Below are 20,372 nucleotides of genomic sequence, written 5' to 3'. Positions count from 1 at the left end.
CTCTGCTCTGTCGACCTATCTGTCGGTCTGCTCTTCCGGCTGTGTGGGCGTGAGAATGGCTGGCTGGCTGGCTGGCTTGCTCGCTCGCTTGCTTGCTCACATCATCCCGGACCGGCATAATGGGTTCAACCTTCTGCACTGAAAAGAGTCTCATACTATGTCCTGTTGTGACGATATGAAGCCTTAGGACTCCATCAGATACACAACATACCTCCATACCTGGGCTGACGTACCTAGCCTGGGTGCTGGTACAGATGTATCCTTCCGGAGGTGAGGGAAAGGGATATAATCACTTACGTAGAGCAAAGTATTACTCTTACGTTACTGTGTGGTCAGTGAGCTGGTTTGGCGCCCCCCAGCAGCGCCGATTCGAGTTCTATTCCAGATCAGGTTTCATACATGTCAAGCTCAATCAAGGCAGAGGTAAACCACGGCGTAGCTCGGGGGTCTTCTAATATTCTGCTCTGCTCTGCTCTGCTCTGCTCTGCTCTGCTCTGCTCTGCTCTGCTCTGCTCTGCTCTGCTCTGCTCTGCTTTTTGAGGCGTCACCCAAGGTCTCCTTCCGTTGTATGTTGGTTTCGCCGTTGTCATATCCAGTTAGGGACTCCATAAAAATCCCAGGAATATCCCTCCCCCCCACCCCAAACAAGAATGAGCGCAAAGCTCCTTTGAGAACTCGTGTCTTGTTTCCAAGGATTGATCAGCACCAGAAAATAAAGGGCCCTCGCTCTCGCTTTTGATGTCGACCGTCACCCGTCGTCGTCGTCGTCGTCGTCGTCGTCGTCGTCGAGTTGCCGTTTCCATTCCCATTCGCGCCAGAGGTCTGTCCAGCTCCCCCTGTCTCTGCGGGAGAATTCTCAGCTTCGTTCTGCCCTTGTTCACTTCCTGCCCCATCCAGGTCCATAGTGTTTTCGTCTTCATCGTCCCACAATCCCAAACTGTCGCTCCACTCCATGCCGTCCCCGTCGCCCAGTAGAGCAACCCGCCACCACCTTCCCATCATGATCTTCCCACCAGGATTTAAGATGCCTTCGTAGGCATAAGCATACTCAATGTCGTTCCAGTCCAAATACTCACTGAGTCTGAATCTCTCCTCCATCTCCTCGATAGCGACTTTGTCGAGCTTGGAGCCGTCGCACCAGAGAGGGTTTGAGAGGAGTTTAGAGCGGAGGTAGTTATCGAGTCCGGCGTCGATTTCGACTGGATCAAGGGTTGTAGCTGTGCCTGCACCGGCGGCAGCATTATTTTGTATCATCTGTGTCGTAAGGGCAGTTGTAAACGTATCACCATACTCTTCCTCTGCATGCTCGAGGACCTGGATTAGGTAGCGTTTTGAAGGTTTGTAGAGCATCATGACAAGACGATTAAAACCTGGAATACTGTAGTCTGTGTCCAGGTCCTCCGTCGGCTGCGGTTGGGCAGGGATGGAGTGTATGACGCCCCGAAGACGCAGGCCCAAGTAAGGGTGATATTTGGGTAACCGTGACACCGCTGGTAGTGTGAGTGTGGCATGTGACACTGGGTCAGAACTTCTCCTGACATTGCTAGGAGATGATATTTGTACAAAGTAGGCCAGTCCTCGGATGAAGATGCATTGAGAGGATGTGAGCTCCGGCATCGTCTTCTGAAAAGCTGGAATACCTTTGAAAATGGGAGCCCAGAAACCATCGACATTATTATCCGTGGAGATGGCGAAATCAAGTTTCTGATCCTGTACTCAGTACCATGCACCGACTATTCAGGGAATGATGAGTCTATATCACTCACCATAGGGTCAACATCCTGCCAATCTTCAGCGAGGCTTTGTACTTCCTCCAGCTGTTGCCGCTTCCTTGGCCAGTTAGCAAGCGTCGAATAGTGTCCGTACCACTCCGTGGGAATCTGTAGCAATGAATTTTCCTTCAGTGGCCTTTCCCATTTCTTTGGAGTGATCCCATGGCGCATGAGCTCCTTTGCCATCTTAGCATATGTGTTCTCAGCCATGTCGGTCGATCCAAAACCCTTTCCTGTTTCGATCAGATGACGATGCCAGAAGTTGCGAATATGAAGCAACGCAAAGGTGTCCAGCTCGTGCGTCGGCTTGGTGGGTTTGCGAGGCAGTCTGCGGCGCGATCTCAAATTACTTGGCTTCCCCCTTGCCTTGGACATGACTGACGCCGCAATCTTATGTGTCAATTTGCGATATAGAAGAGATAAGGGTTGACCCCAATCGTACACAACAGCCAGGTCATAGTTCGTCCTCGATGATCGCACAGTATGGGCCATCTGGGAGGCCGGTGACAGCAGCAGATGTGATAGGGTCAGCTGTAATGAATCGAAGAGTGGATGTGCTTGGCCGTATCGTTGATTGCGACTGGGAAAAAAAGGACATGATAGAAACATTCGCATCCACGGTGAGTCGTGAGGAGATGCAAATGCCGCAAGATTGGGAGATGTCGACGGTAGAGGAAGATGCTTTTGGGGTTGATGGTAGGCCTCTGCCCCGGAAAATGAGCTTCTCGGAACTGTGTAGCACAACGTGAACTTACCCAAGACCATGTCCCTCACAACCTCCAATTGAACCAGCAGTCTCTCGTCATCTGGGTCGGTAAACTCTGTAAAATGTTTGAGCACGAATTTCCGCAGTTGATATGCTGGAGCGAACTCAGTCGAATGATCAATGAACGGCCAGTCGAATACAGAGTTGAAGCGCTGGCGCCAGGCCGCCGACTCAGGTGGAATAAGAGCGTTGGCGAAGGTTTTGCAGGCGCACGTCAAGTTGAAGAGATCTTGATCATCGTGCAGAAATGACACAACCTCGTTTAGGATCTGCTAGTTGGTCAGAGGCAGTGTCACGCTCAAGTCTCTCAGAGCTGACCTCAGTTGGGACGCTTTCGAACTTGCTGTGGACATGAAGAGATAGTCTGGGCTTCTTTGACAGAGACCAGTTGTCCTCCACACCGGTAGTGTCACTCATCGAATCATCAGAAATGATTGAGCGCGAAATTGACTTGCGCTTCAGACCCTCCCTCGGAAGAGGCCAAGCGAGTGTCATTTTGTCGAAGTTCTGCTCAATTTCGAAGTCCATATCGTCAAGTTCTGTGGGTGGATCAGAGAGGACAGTGTCGGAGGCGTCGACGAGGCTGTTGAAAGCCATGTCGACTGTCGGAAAATCCATGATCCGACACCGAGGGCCGTCAACAATCAACAGCTTCGGGAGCCACCACGCTGAAGAGAGGTCACCCTAAAGGAGATAGAAAAAGCACAGGGTGAGTGTGTAATGAACCTCAGAAGCGGCTTCACACTGAAACTAACTGCTCCAAAGGGTAGATCGAATGTTAGTCTGAAGGAGTCGTCAGTGTCAAAAGTGAAGTGAACATCTGCAACGTGTCAAGGTGTGGCATTGTATTCTTGAAAAATTGATGTAACTCCTCGTGTTCGCTCATGGCCGATCGACCCGCTTCGCCCAAAATGCAGATAATGAATTGTGATCTCATGTATAACGTTTCCCTCTATATTTCCGACAGATCATATCACCAGGGCACCTATGATGGCAATGCATGAAAACAACGCAACGGGCCATAGGGAAAATGGTGTGGACGCTGCAATCGATGAACTCGGAGAGGACGAGGACCCATTACCCCCTGACACTTTTGAAATGAGATAGATCTCGCCTGAAGCGTCCGACGACACAAAGATTCGGCCACGATCATCAATTGCCATGCCAACAGGTCGGAAACAGTCGTCAGGACACTCTGAGTTGTCTGCGTTAGCAAAGATATCACGAGCAGCTGTTTTACTCTGAAGGTCGTCAACGGGCTGGCCACTGTTGTGGAACGCCACAACACTCAGTTTATACCCAGTAGGCGTGTCTCTGTCCCAACTGCCGTGGAAGGTAATCCAAGCTTCCGTGCCACTGTTGTTGAACTTGATATCGAGAGGGGCCATGTGAGCCTGGAAGACCAAACGTGCAGGTAACTGCTCCGCACAATAAACATCAGTCCGATTCTGGTTGTTGGAGTCAGGACTGGCGTCTATGGCAAACTGGCTGCCAACCGTCAAGTTGGTATGGTCTGGCAGGTCCTCAACAGCCCATGCTGAGAAGCACCATGGATAGCCAAAGTTGCCGCCTTGGTGAGCGTAATGGGTGCCATTCAGATACCCCAGGAAGTTTAACTCTTCCGCGGGGTTATCTTGGTGGACGTCGACGCCCATTCGGGTGATTTGATCGGCAGAATTCTCTACAGAGAACACTCCTCCAGAAACAGGATGCTCTGCAATGCCAACATCGTTCCTCAATCCCCAACCCAGTCGTAGCCCGGCTGTGCTGAAATCATAAGGAGTGCTGGTCCGATTAGTCAAATTGAACGCCTTGATCTGAGAATGACCCGAACTCAAGCTTGCAGCTGCCAAGTCAATGTTGGAGGTGCTGCCTCTGGTCACCACAAGTAGACCTGGGGCCTTCTTGGAGAGCAACAGGGTGCGAGTGGTGTGGTCCGTGCCAGCCATGTTGGTGACGATTGTAGTGCGATTCGATACGGTCCTCGACGACTGGGAATATTGCCAGGCAAAGACCTGGTCCGAAGAGGAAGCATAGAGAGTTTTCCCATCGTTGGACAACTCTATGCCATGATTCAGCTATGGTATATCAGCTCCCGTGGTCCATCAAGCAACAACAAATGCTCTCACACTTAACGCTGACGTGACGTCTGTAGACATGCCAACAGAGACACAGCCCGCATTGTCCTCGTTCAGGGTATGTGCCGAAATCACGCCTCTTCCCTGCTCAACAACCATGAGATTACCAGCCTTGTCGAGGAGTATACCGCGAGGCTTGGACAAGCCGGTCGCAACAACCTGCATGCGGTATCCGGAGGCGAGGGAGGGTTGGATGGAGCCGGAGGGTGCCAGACCGCAGCTAGAGGATGATTGCCCGACGGTGAAGGGGACGGCGAACAGCGTCACCGCTGCCACGAAGAATGTCTTCATGATTTTCAGGTGGGTTTGTGAAACCAGGGAAGATATCACTGTCAACAGCTAGGCGCCGCTCAACCAAGCTTCAGTGAGGGTGTAGAGGGCGAAGTTGGAGGAGACGCCTCTTGCGGACAGCAGCGGAAGAAAGACCCATGATGGCGATGCAGGTCCTGCCTTGGATCTATATGCACAACGGAAGGGGTTGTCGCCAGTGTCTGTCACAACGAGTCGATGATCTCATATCTGCATCTTCATGCATCTGGAAGCCAAGAAGCTTGGAAGGATCTTGGGAGGATCACGGTGCGTAGGATGGTGACCCACATCGATCTTGGACGCCAGTGGCGAGTCGGACATTGATGCCGCCATATCCGATATGCTTCATTGTACAGCCTATGTACCACCAATACCACCTACCTAACCTGGAGTCAACAATCAGCGATCAACTAAACAGTATACAGGATTGCTGTTGTTCAATATGCATACGTGGTAGCACAACAGCGCCCTTCAATTGATTGCCCGGCAACTCCAAGTATCCGGAGCACAAGCCCCACAGCCGCGTCACAAGGAGAAGGATTGATATAGATCTATTCGCGGAATTCGCCCGGTGCCATAGCAAGGCCATTGCTTCCGTGTTTCATCACTATTTCTATGATCTCTGTCTCTCGTATTGTCCGTATCCTCATCAATGTGCTTGAACCACTCCAGCCTCATTCGCTTGCGCACTGATCTTTTTCTTGTACGCGTTGATGTCGCCAGGGAATTTCTCGACAGTGCCCTTGTCACAGACCCATAGACTGGTGCAGACGTTCTGTAGCATCGTCACATCGTGACTAACCATCAAAACCCCGCCTTGAAACTGCTGCAAGGCTGTGGAAAGCGCGTCCATCGCCTCGATGTCCAGGTGATTCGACGGCTCGTCCAGCACCAGGATATGTGGGTTTGTCAAGGACAAACAAGCAAATGCTACTCGGGATTTTTGGCCTCCGGACAACAGCTCGAGTTTCTGTAGCCCAGTCATTCCCGTGATCCCAAATGCTCCGAGATGTCGCCGATACTCTTCATCGGTCTTGCCCGGGTACGTCTTCTGCATGAACCCAACCGCAGACGTGTTCATGTCCAAGGCGTCAACGTGGTGCTGTGCAAAGTATCCGACGCGGAGACGAGGATTCTGCGAGATCAGTCCAGTGGTGGGCTGAAGTTGTCCAATTAACAATTTCAGCACCGTTGTTTTGCCGGCGCCATTGGGCCCCACAATACCAATCCTGGAGTCGAGTTGAACGTCCAAGTCCACGCTGTGAAGCAGCGGCTTTTCCTTTGTATAGCCAAAAGAGACATTTGACATCTGGATAATTGGCGGTGAAAGTTTTTCCACATCTGGGAACCGGAAGTGGACCGTATACTCGTCCTCGGGGGGCTCCAGAACCGGCATCCTTTCCAGTTTCTTGATACGTGACTGCGCCTCGGACGACTTTGCAGCGTTGTATCGGAATTTGTCGATGAAGGCCTGCAGATGGGCCCGTTGCGCCATTTGATTCTCGTATTCGCGCTTGGCGTTCTTTCTCCGTTCCTCCTTGGTAGCATAGAACGAATCAAAGTTGGCCCCCTTGTAATAGTCCAGTCTTTCTGAATGCTGATGAATAATATCGGTAGCGACTTCATTCAAGAAGGAACGGTCATGTGAGACCACCAAGACGGTGCTGGGATATGTCTGCAGATAGTTCGACAAGAATGTGATCGATGGGACATCCAACATGTTGGAAGGCTCGTCAAGCAGCAACAAGTCTGGTGCGCAGAACAATGCCCGCGCCAGGGCCAGCCTCATTCGCCAACCGCCTGAGAATGTCCTGGTGGCGAATTGCTGACGTTCCGGCGAGAACCCTAGACCCGCGAGAATGCTAGCGGCTCGAGACTCGGCCTTGTCAGATTCCATCTCGGCCAGTTTGGCTTGGATGTCACCCAAGGTAGTGTCCAGCCCATCTTTTTCTTTGTCCAGCCGCCCGGCATCCTTCGAGGTGTCGGCCATCTTCGACCTCTCGGCCTCAAGAGCTGCGAGCTGCTTCGAGACCTTATCTTGCTCGGCAAGCAAGTGTTTCCGCCAGACATCGGCGTCGAGCACTGCCTGAAGAGCTGGGGTGTCATCTCCGGTGATCTCTTGCTCGACGTGAAGGATAGATATATGGGTTGGAATGGCGACCTCGCGCCGACTCAAAGCACGCAGAAGCGTGGATTTCCCTATACCATTCTGACCGACGAGGCCGTACCTCCGGCCGTATGCCAACGTCAAGGATGTGTCGGTCAAGATGCGTTTTCCTGCAATGGACACGTCAATTCCATCCACCTTGATGTCTTTGCTTTTCGACTGAGCATCAGCACCAAGTTGCAGGGGATTGACCGTCATAAAGAACTCCTCATATGATTGGGTGGGGTCTGGCTGGTTCAGCAATCTTGACGCCTCATACTCGACATTCTTCATGACCTTCTTGTCTTGTTTGGCACGAATCTTCCGCTCGGCCTTTTCAAGCTTCCTCTTGTCGACCTTTGATTCTACCTTGCGGGTATTGGTGGCCTCGAGATCTACGCCTGCGCTCGTCAGCCCTAGCGTAGACGAAATATTCCGCTGCGAGCTGACTTGAATGGTCTGCTCGAGCTTTTTGGCCGTAAACGGCATCTGCCGCCGCTCAGGATCGATGCCATTTGCCTCGCTTAACCTCGCGATGAATCTTTCGACTAGGTTGCGAATGGCAGCTTCATTCTGCTCAGAAAAGTTTCCTGAGGCAGACACGAGTAGAGAGGTCACAGTATCAAGAGCTTCAGCCAGGGGAGATTGGACAGAGGGATCGTCTTCGGAGAAATAGAGTTTGGAAGCATGATTAAGATATCCCTGGGAGCTAGTCAGTAACACAACCAGGCAGAGGGTACAACATGGATGAAACAAGGCTGGGTTTCGCCTCCCGTGACTTACAACGGAGTATTCCGAAAGGATATGGTCGATGCTGGGGATTTGCGCTTGGATCTCAGCTTCCATAACTGCAAGGATGCCAACAAGGAACGCCAAGGCGTTTTCAATAGAGCGCCACCTCGGTCGATAGCGTTGATATGGGGCAACAGGGGGTTTGTTTACGCAATCTCAGGCGGGCACTGATGGTGATCTCAGAGAACTGAGTAAAGCTGCGGAGGACGTCAGCCTAAGTGGAATGGCACTAGATGTTTCGGATATGGGAGCAAGGACCAGTTCCAACAGCTGAATGCGGAGTGGGAGGGTAAAAGAGAGTTGTCGTCTGCGGCGTATCTGCTCGAAGTTGAAGCGTGGCTAAAATTACAAGGGACTGTGGGAGGCGAGAGGCGGGACGCTGTCGCGTTGACGGACCCGTTGTCACGTCTTTCTCCGCACTGTTTCTGGCTGCCTCTTCGGAAGGCCTGAAAGACAGAAATCGAGGAAAGCGAAACCACTGGCCAGCCCAAATGCCGGATGGATTGCGGAGCTCTCCGAAGAAAAGGGGCTGTTGTACTTGGTAGAGCCCTCGGGATAGCGCTTGGGGCCTTGTAGGATGATGTATCTTCTCCAAAGGTCTCAGCTCGGGGCCTACCTAAGGGACAAGGACGATCGTTAGTTGTGGTGGAATTAACAAAATTTTAGATGGTGGGAGGTTTCTCCAGGGCGAGTAGCAAGCAGCGCAGTGCCACCAGACGCTAAATCCGAAATTTCCGCCACCTTGGCAGTCTATACCAGATATGTCCTAGTTCACAGCGCGCCATCCCTTCCAGCACGTACCAGCGCAGTCTGGACGGTCGTGAGGTTCTCTTTCCTTTTGTCACAGAACCATCTTCACACAGCGTCCTCGCAATGCCTGCAGCCATACTCGGTACCCACGTCACTGAGTCGTATGAAGAGAGCTACTCGTCATATTTTTGGCTTTTTCCGCCGTGGAGATGCTTTTTGGGTTTCAGAGAGCGGGGAAGTTGAAGCGCTTAGCGAAGACCCCCAAAGGCAAGACGGCACCTATCCACGTCAAAAAAGAAGCGTGCCCCATGAGTCCGGAAAAGACGCCCAACGAAAGCCATTGGCACCCACACTAAAGCAGGGAATGCCTCGCTAAAAATCACCAGCGTCTTGCAGTAGTCAGCAGCGCGGATGACCGGCGTTAACCAAATCCTGCAGTGCTGCAACTGACAGTTTCCAGGCAAGCCTCACCATGATAGAAGAGAGAAGCAACGATCCAGGCGAAACTGACCTGGCGTCAATATACCAGAAGATACCGCAAAGCGGCTAGAGAACCCAAGCTACCATTTCACCAGGGAAATGATCAACGTTTTCAAGCGATTCTCTGAGATATCTAGTAAGTACATACATCTGCTGAGTATTATTATTACATCGTTCAATACAACGCCCGAATCTAGCTATGATTCCTACTTACTTACGTATTTTCAACGCCTCCATACCCCTCCGTGGGGCACGTCATTTTGCCGGTAGGACCAGGGTGTTCTTGTTTTGAAGCTGATGGGTTCAGAAATAACGTTTCACAATATGTCATCTTGCCCTGCAGCTGGCCGGTCCCCAAGAGACAAATTTTTTCATAGGCACCACCAGAGGGTCCTTCACGGTCGGACTTCCTACCCATGCTCTCGTATAAGTTATGCGTGAAACGCCTGCCGCAGTGGGGATTCTCTGCCTGTTTCGGACATGAGCTTCCTGGTCATCGACGCATGGACCGCCCATCATGCCACCTCTTGTTCCTCTGCAAACTCTGATGTCAAGCGGACCTTCCGAGCTGGGCGTGTAAGGCCCCGCAAATTTTCAGTGGTTAATTCTTTTGAGGCCTGGTCGATTGCATATGTACTCGCAGTTGCTGGTATCCTGTGGGAGTGCTATAGCATGTAACGCTTTGGTTCACACAAACACCAACTTTGCATTGGCCAATTTGTTAGGCAAACCCTGCAAACCAAGACCTTCCCCTTGGTGCAAAAGCATTCTTTATTATGGTCCCGCTGACCCTGTAGGATTGGATCCTGTGAGCGGCTGGGCCCCCCGCCAACTTGGCTAATGACAGCTCTGAGGCAACATTGGTTCGTCCAGACAAGATCTCGAGCAGCCACCTTGAACCACTTCTACGCAACATGAACGGTCAATCAGCGGCTGCCGTCCTTCCAGAAATCCATCTCCCCCCTGTGTCCCTCAAGCACTGAATGGCATTGTCTGACAAGTGTCACGTCATCCTAGGCTGATGTGTGACAACTGAGAAGCACCTCTGGATCCCACCAGTCGGTCGAAAGAAACACGGATTTTACAAGGAACTACCAGCCGGTTAGCTTCACCAATTGTGTGGCATCAAGACCGAATTGAGCTAGGCTGACTGGCACGCGACGCGAGATCTGACTTTGAGCGTATCAACATCCACATCTCGTCATTCGAGACCCCAACCTATCATGGCGCTGGATAGTTCCCTTTTTTGGAGGAACCAGCTAACGGACCTCGACCCGCACGGAGCCACGACCCCTTGTTTACTGGTAAACGAGAAGCCTGCCCTCACCGTTTAAGGACCACTCGGCTGTCAGAATCTCAAACGAGCTTCGACGTGTCTCCGCCCTGACCGCGCGATCGGCCTTATGCAACCGAACAACAAACAAACAACACTATTGTTCGGGGTCTGCAAACTTGTTTTTCGATTTGGCTTCTGAGCAGTGTTGGTTTAGCCGCATGTGCCATGCGAGCGGTGACTGCTTTCGTTCAGCGATAGTGTCGGCCAATGCGTGGCTAGCGAGTCATCGGATGCCATATCAAGCCCACTGAAATCCGTCTTGATACTTTTTCATCCGATTGACCAGCCATTTACGTACACCTCGGTCTTGGGTTTCCAGGTTCATCATCGCGTTTCATGCTCTGCATCATCGCTAATGCACTTGACCCTTGCTTTCTCGCTTTCTCGCTCTGTCGCCTTCCCAGACTCTCACGCGCCCCGCTATCTGCCTTTTCAGCTCTCCAAAGTATGCTTTTTTGGCCGGTATCAAGCACTTTTACGTCGTCTCCTCCATGCATGGAGACACAAAGCCGGCTGGGCGCACTAACAATGTTGCACCCAAGGCGTTGGCTCTTTTGCCAGCTCTCAATTGAGTTTTCCCAACCTTCATGTGCCATACCAGCATAATTGACCAGGATGACGCCTGTAGCTTCACGGGTCGCCTTTGCGCCGAAAAAGGCCGTTTAATGAACTTACGGGCTCACAACTTACAGGGTCCTGTGCCATCCCTTGCTTCCTTTGCCGTTGTTGGAACATGGATGTGCTGTTTGACGGGGAACAACCTGGTCCTTTCACAGTAAGTTCTACGCCAGAAAACGCAAGTACTAGGAACCAGAGCGCTCTTTGTGCCGATATCATATGCAAAGTGTAGTCACATCTACGAAGTCTATTTCCAATGTGCGTTTGGAGCTTTTACACTCCAATGATCAACAGTATCGTCCCGTACCTCAGGCTCCCATCTATCCCCGGAATGGCTGATGACTCGTTATTGTGGAAATGATGACCAGATTGCCTTGGTTCAAGAACAGAGCTATGGAAGCCACTGTCAACCCGGCACGTCAGCTGCCTTGTCTACCTCAATTAGGAGATGATTTTGCCCCCGACTGCTGCTCAGATGCTGGCTTCCACGAAACCCATCCCAGCTAGACTGTTGAAGATAGACAATTGTAGCACCACGTCTTGTTGAGTAGCGGCTGAGCAACAATACCTCTTAATAATGTAGCATGTGGTTACAGCACCTGTAGCTGGCCGCGGATTGATTTGTGAGCAAAAGGACGCAGCGAGTGGCCTGGTCCTACAAACCCTACCGGCAACGGAATCGCCCTAGCCCTTGGGTTTGACGCAGTGGCAGCGCCCCAGGATCGTTTAGACGCCGTGAAGGTGTGTGTGGTTCCTGATGGATGCTCTTGCCCTGTGCTCCAGACCTCTTTCGACGGTACCGGCTGGGGATTCCCACCCGGATGAGCAGCATTGGCCTCGTTGAATCCCTTTCGACAGGACCAGCAGAACGACGGGCCTTGGGGTGGGTGGCTGCAACTGACATGGGCAGCTTGAACGACCCTCTCCTATCCAAAACCGCAGCAGAACACCGCTCCCGACACGGTGCAGATGTGGAGGTCCATGAGGGAAATGGCAATGGGAAAAGGACCGACTTGTCTGACGGTGATGGTACATACTTCGACGGGACAATACAGACTCAATCTGAAGGCTGGCTTTCGATTCGAAAGCGCAAGCGTCCAGGGCGGCCCCATCCCAGTCGATGGGCCACTGAGAGATCAACATGCTAGATAAAATCCAACCTACATGAGCCAAGGCCAGTACACCAGCCCTGGACCAGCCTTACCCATGGGCCCTGCCGGGTATTGCCTATAACACCAAATAATAACACTCTAGGCCCTCGCCCGCCTGGAAAGTCCTTGTGTGCGCCCCTCCACCCACTCAAACTGGCTTACAGCTGAGATTCCTCAAATCCTCCTCTCCTTCAATTGCACCTCGTCCGTTCACACTTTACACCTCTCGCCAGGCCTCATTCTTCTACACCTTGTCCCTTTTCCTTTGTGCTTTTGTTCGTGTCTTGTGTCTCTTGTGTCTATGCTATTCCCCCGCCTCAGACTTTTAATCAACCGGATCTGCCTTCCTTCTCAGTTTGACCCGGCCCATTCCAAACCAGTCGCGTGTTCTCGCCCAATTTCCTGGCCCGCGTGTATCGGAGACCCATATCCCTTGCGTCCACACGTCTTCTAGAAACAGCCAACCAATCCACGACCCGTTCTCCCTCTCAGAACCCTCATCGTCCTCCCAAGTCTCCTGCTGATGGTCAACCCGCCATGACGACGGTTCGTTTCAGCAGCCTCCAGAGCGTCTGGGTTGCGGTGCCTCGAGGGCATTTGGCATTGGCAGCATAATGGAACCCAGACAAGAGCACATTGCCACGGTAGGAATCCCTCGTTGACAAACACCTTCCTATGCAGCTCACACTGACTGAACCTCACATGCAGCTCTGTGCTGTTGGCACTCTTGGTGTTGCCGCTGCCGGACTGGCACTTGGTACCTCTGAAGGGGATTCATACTTGATAAAGCCGGGCAAGAGGAAGGCTCCCGGCTCCAATGCTGCCACCCATTCTCCAATCTCTCCCGAACAACAACACCCCCCGCGTCCTCATACCTCCCAGCCCATTACTTCGACCCCGGTACTGTCAGAGAGACTGGAACGGCGACTGTCCACATCTATCTTGAGGAGGAAGACTGTCCGGACACCTACTCCTTCAGCAGTAACAGAGAGTACGGGCACAGACTCTCGTGAAAGTTCAATTAGCAGGCATGGAATATTAAGACCTTGGACATCTCACAGAGAGTCGTTACACGGAACGGAACAGAGACCTCCCCTTACCTGGTTGAGACGGATCTCAAGTCTTTCCCGTCACAGTCGAAGCACCCCTACTTCTTCTTCGTCGAGACTAGATGACTCTCCTGCTCCCTCCCGGCCTTCTATGAACGACCTTGACCAACCCAATAAGCTGGTCAAACGGTCGTCCTCGAAGCGAATGCTTGCGGGTGACGGTGCTCCTCCGGCTCTGTTGAGACGTCCCGCTACGAGCCACCAAAGGTCGGCAACGCTCTCTGGTATACCGTACACCCGACCTCTGACAATCGAATCCACGACCCTTGAGTCCCCTGGCTATATTTCTCACGCGCCTACCTGGCGACCTTTCTTCGAGACAAGCCTTTCGAGGAAAAGACATTCGTCTGGACTATCCCGAGAACCTGGTGCTCGGACTGTCTCCACCCCTTCTGGCTGTCCGCCTACTCTACTTCTCGGAGGATCCGTAGAACCTCGAGATTTGACAGACATGGACGATCGAATCTCACACCTACCTTATGCACAAGCGGCACCCTCGATACGGCGGCATAAGATTCGCCGGACATTGGGCTCTGTGCGAAAAGGCATTCCCCCACGCCACTTCACCGACCCAATCGTCAGGCTGAACAAAGATGAAGCTTATGGCAGCATCGTTCCGTCGGGTGCCTTCTCCAATCTATCACCAATGTCGAACGTGTCCGCATTTGAAGTTGATCTGCCCCCCGACACTCCGGTCTTCACTTCGAGCCCTCCTTCCTACGGTCCCCCACAAAACCGGTTTACCATACCAAAACGCATATCTGTCGCTCCTTCGGATCCAACCACAGTCAGCTCTGACAATGATACAAGAGTGTTTACAGATGATGATTCGATGGATTTTCACAGCGACACAGCGTATGACTCACTAGCCACTCGAGCCACGGCCAGTAGTCATTCAGGCTTCCGTCAACCCAAAATAGAAACGATTTTTGATGAGATGTCGGTTGACCAGCAACCGGCAGAGACGGCTGGCCTAGAAGATTTGATGCAACGAGCCACATTAGATGATACGCAGTCGATCGTCTCACGGGAGGGAGGATATGGAGAAGCTGCTAATATTGGTATGGGCATTTGCGGACTTGAAGCCAATGGCGAGATGCAAGAATTCAGTCCAGACCAGGCATCTACTCCCGTTAAAAGCCCCAGAGCAGAGGCAGAAGATTTTGTTTCAACGCCGGTCCCGAAGAGAACTTATCGTGAATCCCTCGTCATTAGCTCTTCCCCTCCGTCAACGCAGCTCTTTCCACGACCGCGGCAAGTGGAACCAGAACTCCCTCGCATGATGAATGTTGATGACGACGATGATATCGACTGGTCCCCCAAATCTAATAATGATAAAAATCAAGTGACGGCAAAGGATGTACCTTCAAGTCCAATCCAGAGCCGCTTCGAGCAGCTGTCGGAAGATGACGTTGATGAACACCAATCTACCAAGAGATCTTCTATCTTTGACTGGTCGGAACACTCTAAATTCGGCAGTGATCAGTCGAATGGAATCAGTCCTCGGCCGCAAACTGTGCATGGCAAGCAAGGTAGTCATGTTGGCAGAAGTCGACCATCTGGACGGAAAAACAATGCAGCCATGCACCTCCGCAGTCAGAGTGTTCCGGTCAACCGTGACAGTTTAGCAGAGAATGATACGCCATCGTCAGCCACTAAGTTTGGTACGTGGGCATTGGGCAGCAAGCCTGTCAGCGAGGAATGGAGTGACGATTTCGAGTTCGATGATGTTGATGTGGGCGACGGAGTAACGGGGATGACAGATGAGGATAGAGCGAAGAACCGGGAATCGATTCGGAGCGTGAAGGTCCCACAATCCATAATGGATCGCCAGCAAAGTGTCCATATACAATTTGGCCAAGTTCGAGATTTCATGTTACTGGTCGAAGAGCTTAAGAGACTACGTCTTCGTGGTGCTCCCCTTGGGCTCCTCGAAAGTCACTCGCGGCAACTGTGGGAAGATGCAGAGAGCATCATTGATTTGGCCACGGTGAATGAGGATGACGAAGCTCTGCCTCGGCCACCTTCACCGATATCATCGGACATTTTTGGAGACGAGACTCCTCCATCTAAACGAGCCATCGAAGACGAAGAGGGACGAATAATGAATCGACGGTCCATCTCTAGTCCAGCAACATCTCCCTACGGACGGCCACGTGGAGAAAGTCTGCAGGCCAAGAATTTTCTGCAGGTCATTCACCAAAATAGAAGGGAAGCGGAAGCCTCACCTGGCGAGGAATCTGTTCGTGGCCGTGAGCGCGAGAAGCTACCTTTCGATACGCAGGACTTGAGAGATCTGGTGGTGAGGGCAGGTGTGATTACAAGGGCACTGAAAGAGATTGTACGGAAAGCGGAGGGTGTATCGCTAAGCCCTGAGCGGCCTGCACCGAAGTTCCCGGAGCCGGTGTTCCGGCAAATATTTGAACCGCCAAACTCATCGCCCATTCCAGAATCCAGGAAGCCTGGCCTCCCAAAAAGCAGGAGTGCAAACAGCTACCTTGATGCGGTGGATACATCGGCTGATCGCGAGATTTCACAGCCATTGAGCTTCACAAAGGTTGTCGAGGCGAACTGAAGATGGGGAACCGAAACAGGGTTCCCTTCTATTTTCTTGTGCAGCAACTGTACAGTACGACGGCACGGCGCTTTATGATCAAAGTTCGGGCTATCGAATTGGATGCATGGGAACGGCGCATATCGTTATCAGCATTGGGGTTGGGCATTGGAAACCAAAAGCAAAAAGTGGGAAGGGCATAGGGCAAAGACAAGAGCAAGACCGAGGATTTTTGTAATACCTGGAAGAGGGAAACGTGCACACTGCACGAACTTGGCACTGGCATTGTGATGGATATGCATTGTTGACGGCTTTTTCACGATTCTCATGGGGGAGTTTGGCTGTCTCAGCGATCTCCTGTGCAAAACTTGGTGGAGGTCGGCTGTTCCCTTTGTTCGAGTTCTCTGTTTCTGTGCACGAACCATTGAACGCACTAGCAAAAAGCAACGTAAAGACAAGAGAAGCAAGAGGCAACGAGCAAGACATGAGTGATAGGGAGTATTGGGCCATTGTCCAGGCCTTGGAATGACTTCGTTGGACAGGCGTGCTGGTTTGTGTGCGTATATCATCCCATTGTGAGTGACATGGTCTAACCGTAGCCCGAGTCCGCCGAAGAGTTTCAAGCAACAAAAGAATGAATGAGCCCATGACATGCCTGAGCTGCTTGTTGCTGTAGCCGCCCGTGATGTTGGAGTCGGCTGTTTCCATCTCGCCGGCTGAAAGAGAAGCAGCCGCTGCGTCAGGGCCGTAGTTCCGAGTTTTTCGCTCTCCAACGTGGAGCTCCAAAGGCTTGGCACTCGAGACGTCTCAACTCGGACCTCACCACATAGACCTCGATCGCGTTCCCGCTCATTGAAACCAGACCCCATCATCCACTCCGACACTCTCTCCTCTGCTTGACGCTGAGACGAGACAAGACAATCTCTCGGCCAGCTCTGCGACCCTCGAGTTGACCTCTCTGACCGCCGCTGTGCCCTTTGATCGGCACATCTCCTTAACCTCAAGTCAACGCTCAATCCACAACCGCATCGCCCACCACCCAAGAAACATGTTGCATCGCTTACCCTCTCGCCTTGCGCGCCCGTCGGCGTCTCTCCTTTCTTCCACCGTCGCCTCGTCCCGCTTAGCTCTCACCCGCCCCTCGATCCGTACTGCGACGACGGCTCACAATGAGCACCGGGGGGAAGACACACACGGCAGCCATCATGGAGATGCACACGGACACGACGACCACTTTGACCCTCCGGGAGGATGGCTATGGGGACAAAGACCTGGAGAGAAATACGAAAAGGAAGGGTGGGAGGGCCTTGCGTGGGTATTTGTCGCGAGTTGGATAGTGGCCGTCGCAGCCTATACCATGAAGGAGGATACCTCGTATGTATTGTCTTTTCCAATTCTCCATTTTGTACCTCCTCTTCCTTGCGTCTTAGGCGAGTCAGTGGCCAGGGATGACAGGGCGGATGGAGATTGGCTCTTCGCCAGTTCTTCCCCTTGACAAAAAAGAAAGCAAGACAATGCATTCCGAGGACAAGAAGCTACATTACTCATCTATCCTTCTGGCGTTTTGCACACCAAATTATGTGTTACGAGAGAGGACCTCGATTGCTAACATTCCATTCCAGGATACAAACGTGGGCTCTGGAAGAGGCGCGGCGAAGACTTGAGAAGGAAGGTTTCTATGACGACAAATAAAAAGGGCGGGGCTAGAGCTCTACTTTGGAGGGCGGAATCGTTTCAGTCGTCATGAATTAGCTGCGTTCGTGCTTGGAAGGCCATCCACTTCCGCGTCAAGTTCTGCATTATGGCGTTCACGGAGTCTTGACTTACAGAGGTGGGAGTCGATAGAAGAAGGAGGATGGCTTGGCACAGCCTGAGCAGCACAGCCTGAGTGGTCTGGCTCCAGGTTATAGGACGAGCGGGTGGGGAGAGGGAAGTGCAAAGGCCGCGAAGGCGGTCAGTGAGTGACGTACAATAGCCCGCCTTCTTTCGATGGCTGCCCTCAAACATCTTATAGGAGGCGATTACGCTCGCTGTATGTCCACCACATCTCTCAACAGCTTCAACCGAGCCAGGGGGATTTTTCCGAAGAGGGCTCAAAAAGAAAACAGCTCAGACTCCAGAACATCGGCACATAGTATGAGAATTGCGAATTGCGAATTGCCACCACCCACTGTAGCTCGTACATACAGATGGACGATTCCGTATTTCCTGCCTTCCCTCCTTACCTTCCCTACTTTGCCGACAATTAATACAGCGGCGTCATGCAGAAGGGTTCTGAAAAAGATTTTAAAACTAACGAGGTGCTCGCTCGGATGCCATGCCATGCCATGCCATGCCAATGGATATATATATATATATATATTATATATACCCCGAACTGTGCTTCGTCCATTACCATGTTCGTTCAGGAAACGGAGCGAGGCCGCTTTAATCGTGCACGTGACGGAGCGTCGAGAGAGCCACGGCAGAGTACGGGGGAGCGCCGGGGGAGCGCGCCCGAACACTGGGCGAGCCACAGGGAGCATTGCCTTGATGCAAAACCGCAGAAGCCGGTTCCGGCTCAGGGGTCCCCTTTAGACATCGGCTATAGGCCTTTTGGGCTCTCAGGGTCGACTTCGAGCCCTTGAAGAGGCCCTTTTGGCATCCAGGGTTCAATTTGGGTTCCAAAGCTCTCACCATGGACCTTTTGAGAGCCGCTCAGGGATTTTGGAGGTACAGTACGGAGGCGTGCACCAAAACTGCTGATAACGCTACAGTAGTACAGCGCTGTATCAGGGTTGAGGTGCTCAATGTCATCTTGGCATTGACTCGTGGAAAGGTCATCAAATGAGTCTGTTGAGAATGGCCTTATCGAACTGACGGACAAGAAGGGACAAGAAGAGTGCCAGCACCGTAAGGTGTGGGAAAGAATTGTCTTAGCAGAGGCTAGTCATATTCTACAACTTTAGAAGTCCGCTTGGATGAGGTACGTCCTGCCTTGAGGGGAACATTGACCTCACTTCGCACTTCTCCACACGCTGTCGCCTTTACACGCCGTAGTCGTCGGTCAGTCTGCAAAGGCTTGACTGGCTCATCTGAGGGCCGGCTAATCCTGTCTTCTTTCTCGTGTGATGCGCCTCCTCCTCGAGAATCAGGCGGCAGTAATCTTCCCCTTGTCCGCCGTTTAGTTTGCGGTTCTGGTAGAACCCCATGTCCCTGCTTCCTCTGAGCATTTACTGCTTCCCTGTTACGCACCACGATTTCTCGACGACCCCCTACTGTACCTAATGTTACTGTAAAGGACGACAAAGGGAATAATCAAGTATGTACTGTAGCAACCCCGAGGAGGCCGTGAGCCGCGCACACCAGTCCGGGGCGAACACACAATCCGCTACACTATTCCTTGAATAGGGTTTGCTGTACCCTTTAGGCAACGATTTCGCGTCGCTTCTGGGTTGGCGCTGTGGAAGAAAGGACGACTTCTAAGGAGCCTGGTTCCGATCGCGAATGATCAGTTTCCTTACTCTGAAATACGGAATTCTGAATCATGTGCGGAATGGGCCTTTTGCTTTGGGAGAGAGAAAGATGAAGAGGCAGTTTTTGGTCCTTTGTTATTAAATTGTCATCATATCTTCTGGAAGTTCTCCAGCAGGACAGAGAATTAGATCGTCATCATCATAGTCGGCTTCTTCGTCCTCTGTCGCGAAGAGGCCGGATTCGAAAATCTCCAGATGCTGTAGTTCAATCTATTTCACTGCTCTCCAACGCTTCTATTATACACAGATTAAGAGTGAATCTATCTGGTTGATTGTGTTCTAGTCTCTGGCTTTTCAGAGAGACTCTGCCTATCTATATACTGGTTGCACTGTGGCAACAAGCGATCCGTTGAATAGATCTGGACCTGGCCAGATCTGTCCAGACCTCGTTGTCGATCAACGGTGGCACCGAGGCTATTATAGAGAGGCCTCGGTTGATGCATTTGGTGGATTGATTGGTTTGAGGATCTGACATGTGGTGGCGCTGATGATGATTATATACTCAGAACATCGCGAGGTGAGGATGGTTGACAAACAGGTGAAGTCGACCAAGTCAGTCTGTGTTTAGACCAGACCGCGTCCTAGGCGACGACATCCGCCAAGCCAAGCGCGAGGTGAAGTGAAGTGAAGTGGTGCCATGAGAGTGAATTGCAGCAGGTGGAAGTGGGTGCTGGCCACGACACTCTTTCTTGACTCCTACCTGAGGCTTCAGTCCAGTGACAGAAAGCAATCCAGTGACAGAAAGCAATCCAGTGACAGAAAGCAATCCATCATTGTTCAGGAACTCAAAGTGTCGTGAGAAGTTCTTCTTCTTCATCTTCTTTTTGAATCATTTTCATCTTCATCTTCTTTTTCGTCTTCATCTTCATCTTCATCTTCATCTTCATCTTCATCTTCATCTTCATCTTCATCTTCATCTTCATCTTCATCTTCATC

General features: G+C 51.9%; 5 protein-coding genes across 5 annotated transcripts; 2 read left to right on the top strand and 3 right to left on the bottom strand.

The window, feature by feature from the left end:
* Window positions 1-699: 699 nt before the first annotated feature.
* On the bottom strand, window positions 700-3,135 carry A1O5_12188 (uncharacterized protein; the record flags this gene model as incomplete). The annotated part of the gene is made up of 4 exons (XM_007752757.1): window positions 700-1,704; window positions 1,767-2,476; window positions 2,528-2,807; window positions 2,857-3,135. The coding sequence occupies 4 exons, from the start codon at window positions 3,133-3,135 to the stop codon at window positions 700-702; spliced, it is 2,274 nt and encodes a 757-aa protein (XP_007750947.1).
* A 371-nt stretch (window positions 3,136-3,506) lies between these two features.
* A1O5_12187 (uncharacterized protein) lies at window positions 3,507-4,967 on the bottom strand (the record flags this gene model as incomplete). Its single annotated transcript, XM_007752756.1, has 2 exons — window positions 3,507-4,616; window positions 4,668-4,967. 2 exons carry the CDS (start codon window positions 4,965-4,967, stop codon window positions 3,507-3,509), a joined length of 1,410 nt encoding a protein of 469 aa, XP_007750946.1.
* Window positions 4,968-5,634: 667 nt separating this feature from the next.
* Window positions 5,635-7,977, bottom strand: A1O5_12186 (ATP-binding cassette, subfamily F, member 3; the record flags this gene model as incomplete). Its single annotated transcript, XM_007752755.1, has 2 exons — window positions 5,635-7,833; window positions 7,915-7,977. The coding sequence occupies 2 exons, from the start codon at window positions 7,975-7,977 to the stop codon at window positions 5,635-5,637; spliced, it is 2,262 nt and encodes a 753-aa protein (XP_007750945.1).
* Window positions 7,978-13,818: 5,841 nt separating this feature from the next.
* Window positions 13,819-15,942, top strand: A1O5_12185 (uncharacterized protein; the record flags this gene model as incomplete). Its single annotated transcript, XM_007752754.1, has 1 exon — window positions 13,819-15,942. The coding sequence occupies one exon, from the start codon at window positions 13,819-13,821 to the stop codon at window positions 15,940-15,942; it is 2,124 nt and encodes a 707-aa protein (XP_007750944.1).
* A 1,063-nt stretch (window positions 15,943-17,005) lies between these two features.
* On the top strand, window positions 17,006-17,296 carry A1O5_12184 (uncharacterized protein; the record flags this gene model as incomplete). The annotated part of the gene is made up of 1 exon (XM_007752753.1): window positions 17,006-17,296. A coding segment is annotated over one exon (291 nt), but the record flags the coding sequence as incomplete, so codon positions are not given.
* Between the last annotated feature and the right edge of the window lie 3,076 nt (window positions 17,297-20,372).

Source organism: Cladophialophora psammophila (genome assembly GCF_000585535.1).
Source record: "Cladophialophora psammophila CBS 110553 chromosome Unknown aczJe-supercont1.32, whole genome shotgun sequence".
In the NCBI taxonomy this organism is placed as follows: Eukaryota; Fungi; Ascomycota; class Eurotiomycetes; order Chaetothyriales; family Herpotrichiellaceae; genus Cladophialophora; species Cladophialophora psammophila.
The sequence above is the reverse complement of the archived record's forward strand: the minus strand, read 5'-3'. Positions and strand labels throughout refer to the sequence as shown.